The sequence below is a fragment of the Sarcophilus harrisii genome, chromosome 2 (assembly GCF_902635505.1).
Source record: "Sarcophilus harrisii chromosome 2, mSarHar1.11, whole genome shotgun sequence".
Lineage (NCBI taxonomy): Eukaryota > Metazoa > Chordata > Mammalia > Dasyuromorphia > Dasyuridae > Sarcophilus > Sarcophilus harrisii.
Window position 1 is genome coordinate 556,612,468 of NC_045427.1, and position 20,381 is coordinate 556,632,848.

At 47.4% G+C, this 20,381-nt stretch overlaps 1 protein-coding gene across 1 annotated transcript in view; it reads left to right on the plus strand.

Annotated features, from left to right (window-relative positions):
* The window catches only part of PAX2 (paired box 2), a 110,891-nt gene that overhangs the window by 11,692 nt on the left and 78,818 nt on the right, over positions 1 to 20,381 (plus strand). Inside the window, exons 2-5 of the mRNA XM_031949352.1 lie at positions 1,093 to 1,238; positions 1,322 to 1,519; positions 5,822 to 5,990; positions 6,942 to 7,139. Of these exons, the coding sequence (XP_031805212.1) occupies positions 1,093 to 1,238; positions 1,322 to 1,519; positions 5,822 to 5,990; positions 6,942 to 7,139 (711 nt within the window). The remainder of the gene's footprint in view (positions 1 to 1,092; positions 1,239 to 1,321; positions 1,520 to 5,821; positions 5,991 to 6,941; positions 7,140 to 20,381) is intronic.

Sequence of the window (20,381 nt, forward strand, 5' to 3'; positions counted from 1 at the left end):
TCAGGGACCGAGAGAACGAGTCTCAGCGAATGGCCGAGGGGTTCATCTATTGGGTTTCGAATCTGGAGGTTGTGAAAGCAAGTTGAAGGGGGTAGAAGATAAGGCAGAGAAAAACGGAGAGAAAAGGGAAGGAGGAAGGAACAGAGGAAAGTGAGGAAGGGGATGGCGCTGCTATAGCCTAAGGAGAAATGAGCCAGCAGCCGCACTAATGACACTCACTGCCTGTTGGAGAGGCCGGGACTCGGGACTCGGATGAGTTGGGAACGTAGGTCCGGAAGAGCCGAGCGCAGTGCGCTCCACAGCCCCTCCGCTGTTGCCTGAATATTCATTAGCCCGGTCCCTTCTTTATCTTTATCTAACGTTTATCTTATCGGCGAGTTTCGTTTCTCTCTGTAGTTTTAATCCTCGGCTCCCCCAGTTCTCACCACTGCTTCCCCCCCCCTCTGCACCCCTCCCTCCCTTCTTCCCTCCCTCCTTCCTCCCTCCTTCTCTCTCTACCCTCCCCTCCCCTCCCCTCGCCTCCCCTCACCGCCGCCGCCGCCGCCGGAGTGACAGGCGCGGGGCCCTCCTCGCCCAGGCTCGGGGCTCCGGCGCTGGCGAATCACAGAGTGGTGGAATCTATTGCCTTTGTCTGACAAGTCATCCATCTCCCGGCGTGGGGAGGGGGAGGGAGATCTGGAGGGGGCTTTGCAGCTTTTAGAGAGACACACACCGGGAGCCGAGGCTCCAGACTTGGGCCAAGCCTCTTCGCAGCCGCATCCCACCTGGGGACAGGGCTGCGGACACCGGCTCTGGCTCCAGCTCCAGCTTAGCTCCCAGCCGCTACGAGCGTGCGCCTGCTTTTTTTTTTTTTTTTTTTTTCTGGGGGCGGGGGCCCAGTTCTCCCTCCAACCCTTCCCTCAGGCTCTCGGACATCCCGGGGATTGCTACTTCTCTGCCAACTTCACCAACTCCCGGGACTTGAAGCGGCCCCACTCCCTGGCCCGCTCACTCGGGCCACCTGGCCTTCTCCATCCTGAGTCCTCTACAACTGCCGTCTCTTTAAATGACTGGGTTTAGGGGGTTCTGAGCACGGCCCCCCCACTGCCTCAGCCGCCGCCGCCGCACTGGCCATGAGACCCCTGTGCCCCCCGGTCGGCGTCACTGCCCCGGGGGCACTCTGCTGAACGGTCAGTCTCCTGCCCCGACATCCCACGCAGTGGCAGAAAGTTGTGGCGAGTGCTGCGGCGGCGGCTGCTGCAGGTCGGGGCAGAGGCGTCCTCTCTGCCGAGTGTAGCAGCCCCCAGTTCTCCTCCCTCTCCCCAGCCCCCGCCCCCGTCAGGTTTCCCCCCCCCCCCTTTCGCTTGGCTGACCCGCGGCAGATCGGCCCGTTCTCGCCTCTCCACCGTCCCTCCCTTTTTTCCTCAAGTCCTGAAGTTGAGTTTGCGAGGCGACACGGCGGCGGCGGCCGCGCTGCTCCCGCTCCTCTGCCTCCCCATGGATATGCACTGCAAAGCAGACCCCTTCTCCGCGATGCACCGTGAGTACCGGCGCCCAGCTCCTGCTCCCCTTTCCACACTCCCTGCGGTTCGGGATCGCCCCCGCCCCCACTCTCACCCCCCCACTACCTTCCCTTTACCGACCCCCCTCCCTTTCCTTCCCCTTTAGAGTCTCTCCGACCGCTGTCCCCTTTTACTTGTCCCTTTGCCGCTTTCTCCATTAAAAAAAAAAATCTTCCGTATGCCTTCTCTTTCTGTCCTTCTCTTGTCTCTATCCTCCTCTAACCTCTCCCTACTCTTTTCATCCTTCCATCCCCTGCGCCCCTCCACAGCTACACCCCACCCCTTCCACCTGCTCCCTTCGAAGGCGGACAGGTCTTCCCCAGCCCTCTCTTCCTTATCTAGCCTGGCTTTCTGCCGCTACCACTCCCTCGGCGATCCCTTTCTGCTCCGGTAGCCGAGGGAGGGGAACTGGGGCAGGGCATCCTTCCGTTTCTTTCTTTCTCTCTGTGGAGTCCGGGACATCAGGGAGACTCAGGAGGGACCCCTGGCGCAGGGAGCAACAGTGAAAGGGCAGAGCCCTAATCCGAGGTGAATCCGCCTGCGGGTGGCCCCTTCCCATCATTGCTCTCACCAGCTCAGGGCTCTCCAACCCTAGCCTGAGCAATTCTTGTTTGTTTGTTTTAAACATTCCCCTTCCCTCCTCTTTATTTTCTTTCCTCTCCTGTTCTTCCCTTTCTCTTCCTTTCCCTTTCTTTCTCTTCCTTTCTCTTTCTTTTCTTTCCTTCTCGTTCCTTTCTTTTTCCTTCCTTCCCTTTCCTTCCCTTCTTCCTCCTTTCCCTTTACTGTCTCTTCCCTTCCTTTTTCCTGTCCTGTCCGTTCGGATTTTGGTGGCGGTGGTGGTAGGGAGTAAAATGTCTTGTTAATACCCCATGGGATCTGCTTTAAAAACAAAGAGGGTTTCTGAGGGAAATTGCGGATCGGCTCTAGAAAGAGTAGAGCCCTCTCAGGGCCGTGGAGCAGAAGGGCCAAAGCCGAAAGCCCAGGTAACTGGGCAGTTCTGACCGAGTCTTCCTGCAGTTTCTGCAGGGATGAGAGAAGGGAAAAGGGAAAGGAAGGAAAATTATGAGGAAAGAACAAAAGGACAGCAAATGACAAATGAAAGGAAATATCGAATGCATGTAAGGAAACGAAAATAAAAAATAAAAAAAGAGAAGGGGAATGAGAAAAGAAAGACCAGGAAAATAAGATACGATATAATATATGAAAAATAAAGAAATAAGGAGAGTAAAGAAGGAAGAAATTGTTTTAATGAAATCCAAAATCTTATTCTTCTTCAGCTTGGAAAACAATTGAAAGAATTTTGTGAGTGAGTGTTTTAAGAGAAGCAATATTTCAAATAGGAAACTCGTCGCCTCAGGAGCTTAATAATTAAGGATAATTTGCAACTTTTCACAGGGAAACTTTTTAGACTTGGCTTGGTTCTCTACCAAGGACAATTGAACAGAAGAAATAGCCGATTTCTCTAAATAGACATTTAGAGTTTAACGACAGATTTTTACAAAACCTCCGAAATAAAACATTTTCTTGCCTCCCTCCCAATAATTACAAATCAAACGAAGTCGAGAGCTACGAGTCTGGGGACAGCCTCAGCTCTTCCTGAGCCCAGACCGTAAAACTGAACCCCTTTGGGAAGCTCATCGAAGTCTAGCTCCCTGAACGTCTCCGGCTGGCTGCTCGCTCGCCTGCTCTACCGCTCTCCCGGGCGGCTGCGGTTTCTTGCGTCCTCGGCTAGCTCCCGCAGGAACAAGCAGTGACCACTGACGCGGCTTTCAAAACCAGATGAATGAATGCAGAAACTGGGCATCGAGGTGGGGTAGGGGTAGCGAAGGACAGGCGAGAACGTAGAGCAATGCAGCCCTGGGCTAGCCAGCCGGAGTCGGAGCTGGAACCTGTGCGAGAGCGGGAGCGGGCTCGGGCTCGGGCTCCGGCGCGGCCCGAGGCCCCGCTCTCCTCCTGCCGGACTCCCCGAGCTCACAGCTAGTCCAGGTCGCACCTCCGATCGCCCATTCTCTCCTTTCCCACACCCCATCACCCCTCAGATTGGGCCGGAGGAGCCAGGCCGGGCCCAATGCCCGAGAAGGCTGAATTATTCATCTCTAATCTGCCCGCAGCTGCCGTCTTTTCAAGTCGGTAACGCGAGTTCTCTCGGGGCCTGAATTATTGATGGTCTAGGTTGAAGTAGGTTTGAGGGTAGGGACCGAACCGGAGCTGGATTCTTGGAGGTGGAGAAGGTTGGAGAGGGGAGAGCCCCACTTCCTCTCCATTACATTCTAGGGAGTTAGGAGAGAGCGGCCTTCTCTCTCCAGGGAGAAGACCGGACTCCTGCCCTTCCTTGTTTGTGCTCATCCGGACAGGTGGACCGGGCAGCGCCGGAGTAGTTGTAGGATTGGAGTAGGGTGAAGGTGGAGGAACGGGAAACAGACTGGGAGGTACAGATATGTCTGCTCCCCCTGAAAAACTTCTCTATTTTAGAGCAGTGAGCTCTTTAAGTTGTCAGCCGCCCCAAGCTCCAGGGTCTAGGGCTGCCGCTGTAATAATCCTGAGCCAAGACCTGTCTGGCCACGGCTGGCTTCTTAGCTCTGATTTGTTTATTTCTAGGAGGAGATGCAGGCTAAGGAAAGGGCTTGGAAGTGGAGGACTCAGTGCCCCTTCTGGTCGCTACCTTCTCCCCTCCCCCAACCTTCAGTCTGGGTCAGGTACCCCGGCTGTTGTTTGAATGTGTATATCTGTAGGTAACTGGGATTGAAATTCCACCCTTCCTCTCTTTCCAGGGAAGGACAGTCCCTTCATATTAATGCCCCCGACACCGATCGGTGGTCTCTCTCCTCTTCGATTTGAGCCAAATGATTTGTGAGCCAGGCCTCCGCGGCCGCGCAGGGCGTTTTCTATGATCCTTTGCCCTTTTCCAGACCAGACTGTTATTTCAGCAAGGGCAGCTGAGTTCCTGGGGAGATAGTTTTTTTCTTGAGGTGCAAGAGCAAAACTAAGCTACTCTATGGAGCGGTCCGAACAGAGTTTAATGTCCCTAAACCCCCGCGTCTCCTCTCCTTGGTTTTGTTTTGCTTTGATTTTTCCTACACGGATTTCTTTCACTTTATCTGCCCCTAAAACAAAGAGGACAAAGAAACACTAAGTGAGAAAAAAAATAAAAGAAATGAAGTTAATAGAGAAAAGAAAGGAGAGAGAAAAATAATAGGAAAAAAAATCAGGGAACTGGAAAAAGAGGAAAGGCTAAGAGCAATATAGCCGGGAAAAAGCGTTGGGTTCAGCGAGATACTGCCGCACCACTCACTATTCAGTTCGTTTTCCTGCCTTATTCGTTATATGAATCTAAGTAGCCTTGGATCACAGACCCCTGTTCCCTAAGGTCTGGGGCTCTGATCTTAGAAAGATTAGCCTTCTTCTCCCCTCTGCCTCCACCCCCAAAAAGTTCTCCTTCTCTTCTTAGCACAGAAGAAATTAGTCCCTTCCTTGTCCCGATTATGATCTTGAATACATATTTCTCTGCCGCTCCATCCCTCCTTCTTCTTCCTATCTTTTTATGTCTCCCCACTCATTCCATTCCCTTCCTCCTTTTCTCTCCCTATCTCTATTCTCTTCCTTTCTCTCTCGGGCTGGTTCTCCGGTCCTCTTCTCCTTCAATATTCCAGGAACATCATCCTGTTCTGTCCCTTCCCTTCCTTCTTCTCCTTCCTTTGCTTCCTCTCTTCCTTTCTGTTTCCTCTTCCCATCCTATGTTCTTTCCCTTTTTCTCCTTTCCCTTCTTTTTCCTTCTCATCCATTCTCCTCATTTTAATCTTTCAGGTTTTTAATTGTTTCCTTTCTCGCATATTTATTTTATTTCCCCTGTCATTCTTTTCCTTCTCTTTTCCTTTCTTTTCATTTTTTCTTTTTTTTACTTTCTCTCTTTCAAGCCTCTTATTTTCCTTTCTTATTCTACCTTCTTTGAAACCACATTTCATTCTATGTTTTTGCTCTGTATTTTTCTGTCTCCTTCCTTGTTTATCTTTTGTCTGATTCTTCTTCTCTCCTCTTTCCCTTTTTATTCATTTCCTCTTCTATCTCTTTATCCCTTTTTCAGTTCCTCCCACCCCCTCTTTCCTTTCCTCAGCCTTTTCTCTCAGTCCGGGTTCAGAACCTAGTCCCTTCGGTCTAGCGCTGGCTCCCAGCATCCCTTGTCCTCCCGCTCCCACCGTCGGGTCTGGCCTACCCGCTGTCCCTGACTAACGGCCTGTCTCTGCTGTGTGTGGGGCGTTGTGTTTTTTCTTCTCTCTCCCCAGCAGGGCACGGGGGTGTCAACCAGCTCGGGGGGGTGTTTGTGAATGGACGGCCCCTGCCAGATGTGGTGCGGCAGCGTATTGTGGAGCTCGCCCACCAGGGAGTCCGGCCTTGTGACATCTCTCGGCAACTGCGGGTCAGCCACGGCTGTGTCAGCAAGATTCTGGGCAGGTAAGGGCTACCCTGAATCCCGATCTGCTCAAAGCGATCTTTTGGAGGTTCCCTTCTTTCCCCTCCTTGCCTTTAGACCGAGTTTTCTGGAAAGAAAAATTTCCCCAAACGCAGAGAAACAGGGTCTGGGAGTGGGTGACCCCTCATCCTGCCCTGGGACAAGTTCCACTCAAAGAGAAAAAGGTACACTTGTGAAAGCTGGCCCTGGAGCCTCAACTCTTTCCCTCATTGTCTGGGAAGGGTAGAAAAGTGGAAGAGAAAGGAGGATAGGATAAGTGCAGCCCTTGTTTGCATTTCAGGGACTTTCTCATCAGACTTCAAGCCTCTTAAAAATGGGGGTGCTTATACTGAGTGAGTGCCGCCCTTAGCTAGAGGCTAGGAAAAATAGAGGGAGAGGGCAAAAGCGGACCCCTCAGGGGCAAAAAACCCCGAAGTCCAGCAAAGGGCTCTGGCTGCAGCACTGGATTACGGGAGATCGGAGAGGGGATAGGGTAAGAGATTGAAGGGTGGCGCCTTCTGGCTCAGCGCTCTTAAATCAGAGTAATCGATGGGCATTTCCCCCCTTGGCGGAGCGCAGATACTCTGGCCTCTTCCCGTATCTCTGGCTCCAGCCGTTGTCCCCCGAGAAAGGACGGGAAGGTCAGCTTCTCTTATCCTCTGGTCCAGCGTTTGTCTGCCCTCTCCCCAAAGAAACAGGCCCTTCGTGGGAGCGCTCCTAAATCCTCCTTCCCTTCCCTCTGTAGGGGATTCATACTATTCCGGAGAATCACAATGCTTTTTGACTTGATTCCTCTGATAGGACACTGAGGCTTCAGTGCACTGGGGTGGCCCCAGGGACTTGAGGCTGGGGAGCCGCGGTAGGGACGGGTCGAGAAGCTTGGAGCTTTGATCTTGTTCCCTTGGGGGAAACCACCCACTGCCTCCTGAGTCTACCGGGCTTCTCGATCACAGGTACTACGAAACGGGCAGCATCAAACCCGGGGTGATCGGCGGCTCCAAGCCCAAGGTGGCTACACCCAAAGTAGTGGACAAGATCGCTGAATACAAGCGGCAGAACCCGACCATGTTCGCCTGGGAGATACGCGACCGACTGTTGGCGGAAGGAATCTGCGACAACGACACAGTGCCCAGCGTCTCTTCCATCAACAGGTGAGAGAGCGCCCCCGATCGGCGGTCCAGGGTCCCGGGTTATTAAGGTGCTTTCTTAGGGGCCGGGGTCGGACCCAGGTGACTAAGGCGTCTCCTCCGCCTTCCATTCCTTTCTGGGCCAGATCGATCTGCTCTGCCCTGTTCTCCAATCACGACTAAGTGGAGACCCCTTCAGTCAGGTGGGACTCTGGCCAGGTGATACCAAGGGTACGGGAGAGGCAGTGCGGTGGTGGCCCTTTAGGAGAAGCACAAGGCTTCTCTCCGGCTTCCTGGCCTCGGCGTCCCTGCCCGGCCTCTCTCACTGTCCTGGAAATGAATCCAAGTGTTTGTGGTAATTAAGACTCCAAGATTACGCGCCTCACTATCTAGAGACAATCACAACCCGTAGCCCGAGCCGTTAAAATGACCAGGGTCTATTCATCGCCTCCAAACAGACTTCCCTTTCTAAAGGGGAGTTCACTTTCCCCAGGGGCATCGGCCCCCCTGCTCTGCCCAGGCTCTAGCTCTGGCTCCCTCCTCCCTTCTCCCTCATCCCAGCCCCATCAGAACTGCTTCCAAAAGCTTTTTAGCTTTGCTAGCTAGGTCGAGAAAACAGTCTTCCTCTCCAGTGGTTGGCAGAGAGAAGCCAGCAAGCCATCAGAGGAAGTCTACTTTCCCCATAAGCCCAGGACAAATTCTGCCGTAATGGGGAGGGAGAAAGGCAGGTTTCCCCTGTGACTCTTTGGAATGTCTTCTACTTTAATATTCCTAATGTGATTTTTAAAAGGTAACAATAAATAAACATCCACAGTCCATCACAATCATAAACTTTCACCAACAGGTTGCATTTGGGTATTGCCGTGACCCTTAGTTTAGGCACTGAAGATTCATACCCTGCTTTACCTACATTTATAACTAGCCCTATCATTCCCTCATGCCCTAAGGAGAGGCACCCACCAACACACACCTGTGATTGCAAACCTTCATTGAGAACTTATATTTGAACACTCATGCAGATACACATTTAGGTTCTCACCTCTAAACCACCCTGTCCCCTCCCCAATCCCACAGGGATCCCTCTGGAAAAACACATGTACACTGGATTTATGTGCATCTGCTAGGGAATGGCTTACTTTATCTGGTGATGGACCCGGTGTGGACCACAAGTATAGCCTGAAACCAGTGCCGGAGGAAATCACAAATCAGATATACAAATATACACACATGCAGCTAGAGGGAAGCCCACAGTAGAATCAGCCAACATTTTTTAAAGCCAAACAAACAAAAATTAAAAACTCAAACCTTTCAATGCAAGATGCAGAGGGGCAAAGGGGTGTGTGTGTGTGTGTGTGTGTGTCAGAGAGAGAGAGACATCTTGTTTTCTTGTGCATTCTTCATCAGGCTATTATTAGAATAATGCTAATAATTCAGATGGTGTTGATTTCTGAATCTGGCATCACATATCAAGGGTTTTCAATATTTTGCAAATGATATGGAATTATCCCAAATCATCTTGAAAACAGCAGGTAGAATTAGCTGGTAGAATGTACCTTGGCTAAGGAAGATTCCCTCTGCCACTCTCGGGCTGTAACGTACTGCAAGGCGACCCCGGAAATTATCCCAGCGTGTGCCATCTGTATTAAAATGGTTATTCAGTTATGAACAGGGTAACATAATACTGATCAGCTAATTATACACCCTCCTAAACCCCTCCAGCTCCCTGGGTCTAGCTCAGCCAGGTATTGAAAGCATAGCCATTTGACATTCAGACACCCTGGAAGGAGCTAAGGAAGGCACAGGGGTGTTCCTGAAAGGGATAAGACTGTCATATCTCACAGTCCAGGAGAAGGATGGCTAAGGCCCTGGGGAAAGAGGCCTTGCTTTCAAAGCCAAGCTGAATTGTAACTTCCCTTTGCTGGCTGTTCCTCCTGAGTGGGGTCTGGGCTGTAAGCTTTTTAAGGGAGGGAGGGACTGGGCAATGGGAAAGAGCAGCTGGGGACAAGCCCTACTGTGGAGACAGACTGCCAGGACCGGACACTATGTCTGTGGGGACATTCAAGGGTCTTTTAATGGCACAAGGTTCACGTCTTTGACTGGGACCTAGGAGTAAAGTAACCGGCCGTGTTCGTTGCTGGACTAAGCCTTTTTAAAAAGCCAGCTTGGCGTCCTGGACAACTCTGTCATGAGAAAGCACAGATAAAGGGGTTGGCCCCTTGGAATATACCTATTACTGCTATAAATGAGCAAATGGAGTGGGGAAGCACCCAGGCAGGTGAAATGGGAAAGGGGTGAGTGGGAGAAAGAACAACCCAGGTATTGCAGTGGTGGGAACAGCTCAAGATGAGGCTCTGTGCCCAATGTGTAGGTGTGGAACCTTCCTTTGGGGTGTGGCAGGGTTCACAGCAGGGAATTTTGTTGTTCGAGATCGAAAGCCAGTGGGAGGAAAAGAATGGGGATGCCACTGGCAGCACAGATGAAAAGATCCACTGAGTCCAACAGTCAGGTGGGAACAGGTTGGCACTGTTTCTTTTTAAATAAGGAGAGGCCAGAATGTTCCTATTTCTCACAATGGGACAGACACTGCTTTCTGTTTCATATTTCAGAAAGGGCTCCGCTGGTGGCCCGGAGCTGATTGGCTGCTGGGTAGCTCCTGGCCATAGCACCGCAGGCCCTATTCCTTTTGGTCAAGACAGCCTTTAGTCGCTTTGCTTCAATAAGGAAAAATTCCTTTTTTTTTTTTTTTTTTCTGAGATGAGTCTATTCTCTTCAAAGCCCCATGAAAACAAGAAACTTCCTGTGCATTGGTCAAGCATGGGATGAGAGCTCAATTGCAGAGACAGTATGGTGTAATGAAAAGAGCAAATGGATTTGGAGTCAGCTGATTTGTATTAGACAAATGGTTCTGATCTTTACTGACTGTATGACTTGAGATACGTCATTTAGCTTCTCCTGGCCTCGGTTTCCACTTCTGGAAAATGAGAAGGTTGGCTTCGATTATCTCTAAGGTTCTAAATCCTAAAAATCTTATGGATTGTGCTGGAGCCATTGCCCTTCCTTCTGCCCTCAGTTACAATTGCTTCCTCAGTGCAAGGAAAATTGGTGGCTTTCCTTTGCTGAGGAAAAAGGGGAGGACTTAAGCAAGAAGCAGCAGTAGAGCTCAGTGGTTAATGATTGTGTAGTGACAGTTTGTGTTGGTGTTTTTGAGTGCATATGAGGGAGGGTGGGGGGATGTGTGTCTAGATCTGGCAAGGAGAGAGGCTACACAATTGCTCACCCACCTGATCCACACTGCACGGTTTTTATCTTCCCCTCCCCAAAACAGATGCTGTCGCTGCACTTGAAATATGCTGTTGCGCTTATAAACCAAATTGCTTTTCATGCTTTAAAAATTGGCTCTTCAGTCTCGGCAATCTCTGCTCCCGTTGCCATGAAGACTTGTACCACCCAACCTACAGCTTCCTTGTAGCACATCCTTTTGTAAATGTCTAAGTCCTTTGAGAGCATGGCTAATTCCTAGAGGGTTTATTAGGATGGTCATTGCCAGGACTGAGAAGTCAAAGGAATTTCATCATTTACATGGCACACGGAATTTATCTGAATCGTTTTAAATGTTGGGGCACTTGCCCATTTGTGGAATGTGAGTTTGCAAGCTTGGTAGCTTTAGAAGAGGAGTTGATGTTGGAAATGGTGTAGAATTGAAAGCAAGAAGATTAGATCTTTGCTATAGAAAGGGGGGGAAGTCCTGAACTACTTTACTGGACAGTTGACTGGGAAGGGAAAGATTTTCCAGATAAAATGATAATGTTCCAAAGTTTAGCTATTACTTTAGGTTGGGAATATTTCTTCTTCAGAAAAGGGACAAACCAGAGGCAGAATCAGACTTCTTTGCAAGGAGGAAGGAGGTTCAAATCCCTTGGAATTTCCATTTCTGATTGAGCTAGTATTGGTTGAGACCATTCTTCTCCATCCCTAGCTCCATTCACATTTTCTAGGACTCTCAGGTCCTAGAATCCAGTTTTCTCAGCCTTTCTGAGTGAATCTCTTTCTTTGTTGCCCATTCTAAAGTGAATCTGATATCCTTCTTCTTCTGCACCAGTTGGAAATGTACTGAGTTAGGGCTCTGAGTGATGGCTGCTCCCCAGGCTGCCACGAAGACTGTTATAGTTAGGGAAATTCATCTTACGGCATTCATGATCCCTTAATAGGCAGATTTCTTGACTTATTTTTAAGAGGCTCTGGCATGAGAGAGATATGTCAGTCCACAAACGGCTAGGTCAAAGATCTTCCCAATCCAAATGATTGCCACTAGCCAATTAGAGGCATAGACTCTCTGGTTGATTATTTGTCCTCAGATGAGCCACTAGGGTTGGTATCTGTGGTTTTTCTTCTGATATTCAATGCTCAGGGATTAGTCATGGAAAAAAAAACCTTGACTTTCCTTGGATCCTGTGCTCCACTAAGTGACAGTGGAATGGCCAGAACTCACTAGGTCCTTGTAACTACTTGGTGGAAGGGTTCCTGGTTTCATGGGACACTCCAAAACTGGTTGCTTAGCCTGCTGGCTAAGGGCCCAGGAATGACCCTCTATAGGTGTAGGAATGAGTACATGTATAGGGAAATTTTGAGATTAATAATTGGCCTTTTTGACCTTGAGATAGACAGGGCTATCTCTAGTAGGAAAATGTATTGGTCCATTGAATTACAAACTAGCATGAGATGTCCCTCAGATCTTGCGTTTTAGTGGGAAATTCTCTTATTACAGAAACTTTGACTCTCTCAACCCTACTGAGAAGTGGGCAGGGCAGCTGGCTTTCTCATTGTTTGGGAGAGACCCGGTCTGACTTTCCTTGAGTCCCTTTTTCAATTTTCTCACTGGTTTTAGGAATTGTTTGCTATATTCGCTTCCTACTCATTGGTTAGTCTCTTCCATTCATCTTTGTCTCCTGGTCTAGTGCAGAATCCCATGTTAGTACATGTAGCCCCTGAGTAAGGAGAAAATGTCTACATTGTGAAGCTTAGTGTCCCCCAACTGGGGAGGGGGAACATGGTAACTGACTGGCAGGATATAGCCATCTGACTCCAGAGAAGGGGAAAGTGGGAGGGGTTGTCCCCAGTGAAAGCACCAGGTGGGCTCCCAAGAGAACTACAAAGAAAAAGAGAGGAAAAACCCCTAAATAAATAAATAAATTGTGTCCTAACTGCTCAGAGAACTCAATAAAACAATCACATCAAATATGAGGAGGTATAAATCTCACGTCTGCACAGGTAACCCACTCAATTGCTTTTATTATCGCTCAGGCTGGCTCCATTTATTACCGTCCGCAGCCTGGGTGAAGGAGACTGCGTGGAGGGTGGTCTCTGGTGCAATCCTACACCAGGAGTGGCAACAATCAGGCCATACAGCCGGGGATTTCGATGGGAGACTGGGACGGGCCCATCTGTCTGCATGAAAACCAATCAATAACTCTGTAACCAGAGCCCTTGTCACTGGGAAATGGACAACACAACAGTTCAATACAGGGGCCACAGGGGGAATTAGCCAAGTGGAGACAGGGCCAGGCAGGGGATGGCCCCCGGAGGGAGGAAGGGAGATATGGGGGACTAGGGGATTTGTGTTTATGTTTTATGTGCAGGGGAAAAAAGCATATGTACATCTGTGTGTATGTGTCTGTTTGCACGTGCACATGCACGCACAAGAGCAGAAAACACAGTTCTTGTATATAAACATGAAGAAGAGGAAAGGGAATAGAAATGGGAAGTTGGGGATGGAGGTTAAAGAGCATGTGTGTGTGTGTGTGTGTGAGAGCAGATGGGAGCATTTCTGCTACCATAGGTAGCATGTGTCTGTGTGTGTGATTGAACTAGAACCATGGGATTCAGAGCTGGAAAGGATTTTCAAGATTATCCAGCCCAACCTTTTCATTTTACAGATAAGGGAACTAACTGAGACCCTGAAAAAGTTAAATGACTTGCCCATTGTTGCAAACATGGTAAGTGACAGAGTCAGGATTTAAATCTAGGTTTTCTTATTTCAAAGGCATTGGGCTTTCTGCTATGCTACAGTGACTAGGGGCGGCAGGCTATCCAGGGAAATGGACCTTGACCTTGCTGTCCCTTGGTCAGCTCCCCAAGGTGCAATCTTCCAAGTCTGTGCTCAGAAAAGAAGGCTCTAGTTCAATGCTCAGGAGTTAATGCTCCCTAGGTTTCTCAATGGTTTTTTTTTAATCTAAAGGATAGCTTTCCCTTCCTCCAAGAGAAAGAGCCTCATCCTGCACCCTCAGGTTTCCTGATCCCAATACCCACTAAATATTTTCCCTGTATTCCTGACCCTGTTCATAACTCTCTCCTTTCCTTTGTTTCCTGATTTACTAGCTCCTGCATTAAGATACAAACATATATAAATGCCTGGATATTCACTTTAATTCATCTGGACAAGCATTTTTTAAGCATCTCTAGGGACACACACACATACACACACACACAATGAGAAGCCCCTTAAGGAGTTTATATTCTCCTGAGAGACATGAGAAGTACGCAGATAAATAAATACAAGATAATTTAAGGAGCTTGAGAGCAATGATGCTCAGGGGGATCATAGAAGCCTTTCTATAGGAGGTGCCATCACAGCCTTGAAAGCAGTCTGAGAGGCCTGGGTCCATTCTAGGGATGAGGGACAATCTCTGCAAAGGCAGAGAGGCGGAAGAAATAATGCCAAGTTCAGGGAATAGAGAGGAAAATTCCTGGGGGAAGAAATATTAGAATTAGAATCAGGGAACTGGGATTTAAATTGTGACTTTAGTAGTGCTCGAGTAGTCTTGGAAAAGTCACTTTCCTTCTCAAGCCACAGCCTTGTCATTTATAAGATGAAGGGTTGAATTGGAATGTCTTGTAAGTCCCCTTTCAGTCTTAAATCATGATTGTGACCTAAACACTCAGGGGAAAATGGAATAAAAGTCAAAAGGCAAAATATTTCTCTGAAAGATCCCTACCCCCAAACCCCAGCAGTTCCAAGTACTCCAAGGTGGGATGCAGGGCCCCTTTAGGGACATTAGTCCTAAATGGAAGGATCTGGGGAGAGGTTAAATATGTCCAACTTATCTTTGTAGGCAATGGAGGACATATCTATCTACCAGGTGCCAAAACAAATCAGTAAAAAGTAAAATAAATAAATAAGTAAAATTGACTTGCATTCTGTTAAACAAATAACTAGATTGACAAATTAAACAATAATAATTTTTTTTAACTGACCTAACTGGTGGTTTTGATGTAGTGAATACAACTTAATAGTGTTCTGGCCTTCATGTCAGCTCCAGCTGTGCTTGTATGCATATGTGTATGTGAATAGAGGTTTATGTTTACTGTGTAATAGATCTGCCCAAGGCCATAGGCCTTAATGACCTTGGAAACATGGAGGGGCAAGAGTTTCCTCTTGGAAAGAGTCCAGGAGACCCTTACTCTTGGCTCAACACTTTCTCCTTTGTTATATTTTCAACCTTGCTTCTCTCTAATCCCCTGGGATGAGACATAGAGTCCCTGACCTTCTTGATCTCTGATTGCTTGGCCCTTTGGGCTTAGAAATCAGCTTCATCCAATTCTTAATTAACTCTCCCTTCTTCAGCCTTTGCTACCATCCATGAATTCTTGATTCTAGCAACCATAACTACTCTCGCATCATTCCTCTGCTTACACGGGCTCTTGATCATGTCTAGGTTTTTTTTCATTTTCTAGGGTTTTTTAAGTACAAGGGAAGAGACTAGCTTACAGAAATATCAAGAATTAGGTTTGCACGTGGGGTAAAATGAAGTCTAATTTTAGTACTAGGGACCCCAGGCCCAGTCTTAGGGCAGAAGACTTTGGTCTGGAATTTTTAATTAGTTTAGGAGAGTTTAGTAAACTTGAATACCATCTAGTCAAGGATGAATCATTTGCTTTTGAAATTATAGTAATTGTTTGTAGAAAGAATTTCTTGTTTTTATCATTTATATTATTACTCCACTACATGACTCAAGATAGTTTGGATATGATAAGATGAAAAAGTAGGGGTGCATGGAGACATGGGCATCTCTGAAAGACTGCATTAGACAGAGTTTTTAAACTGGGGAGAGTAGAATTCAGAGCCTCAGAAATGAAATTTTATCCTCAGTCAGAGGAAAAGTCTGGAAATTGCCTTACTTCAGATAGGAGGCAATTTTCTTCACATAGCGTGTTTCTATGCGTGTGCCTGTGAGTTTGTGGATACGCCTGAGAGGTATGTTTGTGAGTGCCGGTGGGCTCTGTGTGTGAGTGTGCCTTTTTGATCTCCAACTGGGGGAGAAGGAGAGGGCCAAAAGCAAGAAATAGAAGGGGAGGAGGGACTGCAAAGCAGACCGTGGTAGATAAAGGATGTATATATGACACAGAATCATCTTGTGCTTCCATAATACCACAGGGATGGTGCTGGATTAGGACTTTCCAGTTCATGAGAATACAAAAAGAAACATATTTTATGTAAATAGGCTAAATTGTCACATCACCACTTTACTGGGTATAATTCCAAGAGTCAAGCTATCTCCAGATCATAAGGGTATTCTTTTCAGTCATGACAGCAAAGTCAAACATTTTTGAAAGGAAGGACATGAGAACATTAAGCTAATTCACAGCACTGGTCAGTAACTGGCTTTCCAGATTCAGAGGAGGGGCTCTGTGGGAGCACTCCCTCCTCCCACAGCCACAGCCACAGCCAGAGCTAGCCAGCCACAGCCAGAGTACCTCAGTGTGGCAGCCTGCCCAGACGCAGGGTGGGGGTGACGGAGCCATCACCTCACCACCAACTGGAGCGCATTCATTGGCAGAGTCCTCCCAAGAGACAGGCCCTGCAGCAGAATCTTCCTCTAGGAAGCAAGATGCAGGGAAACCAGGAAGGCTTGGAAGAAAATGTGAGATTGGAAATTGGACGGGATCTAGAGGTCAAGTAGGGCATGATGTGGACAGGAGGGCAGCAGAAACCACAAAGCCCCAAGGGAGAGGAGGAAATTATGACAGCAGCTAGAAAACACTTCACAGAATTTTACATTTTACAAATATTTTCTCATTTTACCTACACAATAACCCCAGGAGGTTGGGTCTTTCAGTACTATAATTATCTCCACATTACAGGTAAGGAAACTGAGGTATACAAAGGTTAAGTAATCTGACCAGATCCACATCTGACTGATAGTCAGGTACCACCTAGGTGCCTATAGCTATAAGGGAAACAAGAGGAGATCTGGGAGTGAAAACAGGCCAGGAGGCCCAAAGGGAACACTCATCTTAGACCTCTTAAGACCAGACAGTACAAGGTCGGGGAGAGTGGGAAAGTGGACCAGCTGTATAACTATAAATATCTTACCGACAATCCTAATTAGCCATTTGCATGACTTTTTGGTAGCCATTTGATATAACCACCATACCTTTGTTAAGAAGCAAAGCATTTTATGTTTCCCCCATCATTTGACCGGACATACATTTGAAGAAATAGCAGAGTGGAAAGGTTTGCTTTAGGTACAGAAGATAAGGGAAGGCATTGAGTTTAGAATAATAGGGTTCAAATACTCTAAGTATAATCTGTGTGACCTTAAGTGTGTCACTTTATCTCTGCAGACCTCAGTTTCCTCATCTGTAAAATAAGAATTAGACTAGTTAGCCTCTAAGGTCTCTTCTAACTATAAGTCTGTCATTCCATAAGAGTGGTCATAAATGGGAGGTTGAGGAAATTCCCCCTGGAAAGAACAAAATCTGGGAATGTATTGAGGTCTCTTAGGATTAGACATCACTTTAAAAAAAAGATTCCTTTTGACTGTGAAAGCCTAGCAGAAGACATCGGGGAGTTTTTGTCTTGTTTTGTTTTTAAAAGGGAGGGAGGCAGGCCACGGTGGGGGTATAAATCTGAAAGCTGAGAAAGAAATAGAGAAGCTAGGTAAAAAAGGGCCAGATTATAGTGCCTTCTGTGTGTTTAAAGCAGCTCTTAGATGGTTTATATGTAAATACAGTAGGTGATGCAGAGACAGGTTGAGAATTGTGAAAGCGAAGAAAAGGGGCAGAGAAGTGTGCTCATTTGAGCTAAAGGTTTCTTGGATCATCTGTTGTCTGCAAAGGACAAATCCTGTTTGGGATCAGATCCCTTTGGGAGGCAACCAGAATGCTGGGGGGGTCATTAAACATTTTGGGTTGGAGGGGACTGCCTGCTTGAGATTGTTTAGAGGCTTAAAAGATCCCGAGGGGAGAAAGGTGAAAGAGAAAGACACTCATATTTCTAAGAGGAAAGAGGTGAAGAAGTTTCCAAGAAATGACCTGAGAGCAGGAGGTGGAAGAGCTCCAGGGAAACTGTGAGGTTCTGGGAGTAGATCCAGGAGAGCATGTGGGGCCAGGCACGGTGACCATACGATGGACATTGATGGTCCAACAGACAGGCAGTCGGGCAGCGTACCTATAGTGGGAGGAGGTGGGTACCAGTGGCAGAATAGACTGTTTTTTCGATGACCTGCAGTCTGGTTGCCTGCAATGCAGTTACTCCCACCCTATCCCAGAGATGGAGGGAGGAAAGGAGAATGAACGACCTCTATTTCCTCAGAAGGACTCCTTGTTCTGGAAACCTATGGTAACCCTGCAGAGGACTCCCCCTTTCCCCTCAGGCTGCACTCAGCCTGGCCTGAACCTCACTAAAGTGTGCTCCCTACATTGACGTAAGGATAAGAAAAGAGCTGTGGGTTCTTGAGATGAAGGAAAGGTTGTGCAAGAGAAATAGAACATAGAAAAGAAAGGCAATGCTGTGGGGATGGAGAATGGAGAGCATTAGTTTAGAAGAGGAAGGGAAGAGTGAGAGCAAAGTAGAGGACTTTGGGAGGAGAGAGAGAACGCAGTTAGTGACAAGATTTTCTGTCTTGTTTATAGAAGACATCTCTTTGCTGTGATTTGGTTTTGCTCTGATCAGATAGAGTAGAATGGACTTAGGGTAGAGATAACGTACATGTTTACAGGACTAAGCAGAGACCTTTTATGGAAAAAGGCAGGCAAGAGAAGACGGAGCGTTTCGGCACACTTGCCCGACTTTCTCAGAGGGAGCCAGAGGAATCACAGGGGAAGCCTCGGAGCCCCAGAGACAGCAGACAGACTTAAATGTGGAAAGGAGAGAATCCCGGCATTCTTATGACATCCAAAGATCCCTTTCCTCACTTCTGCATTGCTCCTCCTGGGCTGTATGCCTGAGTGTGTGTCGACTCCGTAGGGGCCTGGGAAAGCATCCAGGATCATTTGGGTAACATCCTCTTGGTTCTATATGGAGGATGAGTCCCTCAAACTTTTGGATTTTGGTATTTGTCTATTTGGAAACAGAGATTTGGGGGCCAACCTCGTAGCCTGTTGTTATATGGAGATGTCAAGAAGGTTCCTATTGGAATGTCAGCTCAGAGTTTAGAACATACATTGTTACTACTGTTAAGTATACCTGATGGTGACCAAGATGCAGGAATTTTCATAAATCCCCTCTATTCATGAATCTTGCCAAGTAAGTAAAGCATCATGACATGTCTGGGAAGCACATACACATGAATGTCTATATCCTAGCTTTAATGTTAAGTTTTATGTCTTGGTGTGTACATGTTAAACAAAGATTAATTTTTCATGGTTGTGCAGGCACAAGTTTATTTAATATGAGCATAATATGATCTAGCATGTTTTAGAAAGAATCATTTAGTTCATGCTTTGCTGAAGTGCTTAAGAGCATTTCTGAGATTCAAAATATTTATCTCCTTTTATCATCTGCAGAATTACATGTCTCAGATCCTTTCCCCATTCATCTCTCAGCACCCTTCTCCTCCTTTATCTTCTCTTCCTCCTCCTTAACCAAGTTAGCTTGTTTGGGTTAAGAGGCCAATCTCAATAGACTATAATTGAAGAGCGAAGAGAATTTGATAAGATAAGGAAGGGCTATCCTTCCTCTAGGGACCAATAGAGGTTTCATGTTCCCCCACTCCCCTGCTGTTTCCCTAACGAGCTGACACTGGGAAAGGGAGGGCCAGACATAGGCTACTTTCCTAGCCCAGGTTATCTATAGCAGGATAGCGAACAGAGAGAAGGAATTGCTTATTGTTTTATTTCCCTTACCTATCCCCAGTCACTTTGGAATTATAAGGAATTTTAAAAAAAGCCTTCCAAGCATCATGAATGAGAGAGAATTGTTCTTTGGATTAAGGAAGGAGTAGGAAGAAGGGAGAAGAATGGGGGAGGAGCCATAGGGGGATGCAGAGATGGTTCCTTGGTATTCCTCTTTCTATTCCCCAGCCCACAGTGCAACTCCCAAAATGGGGGAGAACAAGACGGCAGAAGGAGTCTTGCTTTGAAGAGTTAACCAGCCAATCTGTTGTGACCCAGCAGTAAGACCTTCCTGCCCAAGAGGTGCATTCCCTCCAAATACCTTAAACCATTTTTTGGAGTCTAAGGGAGTCCTATTCCCCAGGGAGGCAGCTTAGTGAACCCAGGAGCCAGCCCTGAGGCGGGCACAGAAAAGTAGGAAGAAATTCATTTCATGGCCTGTGGCTGCTTAGAAAAGGCGATTCCAGCATATGTATGTGATAAATGTTAACTGAGCATTAATCGCATTAAAGAGGGCCCTATAAACTTTTCATTTCTAATTAAATTCAGTCCAGTGATGCTGCTGGAGCCATGTACTCTGGGCCTTTGTTTATGTGGAAAATTAAAATGCAAATACAATGGGATTTATTTTCATGACTGGAGTGTTAGGTTGGTCCCTCTGGCTGACTACCAGACTCCAGGGACCAGAAGAGAAGGTGACTGACTGCTTTGATCTGGGGTGTTGCCACCTTGGAATTCAGGCTACAGTGAGAAAGAATAAGCCAGGGTTACCCACTAGATTCAAGGTCAAAGACAGATTTTCCTCTTTCATTGGGAAAAAAATTAGAAAGCTTAAGATGGAGAGGAAGAAGGGGACAAAAGCATCAGAACACTGAAGAATATATAGAGAAGGACTTCTTTCCACTTTAATAGCAGCCCAAAGTCCATTAGAAGCATCCTTTCATTCACTGTAATGTTATTTGTGAAGGTGAGACAGGGAAGGAAGATTTTTGGGGAGATCGACTTTGGAGGGTCTTTCTCCATAGTCCTGGTTCATTATCGGAGTGGGTCAGAACCAGGAATGGTCTCTAAATGTTTAGTGCTCTAGCCTTCTCCACTAAGATATGCCCACCAATGTGAAGGTACATTGACACAGGGTAATGATTCACGTAGATA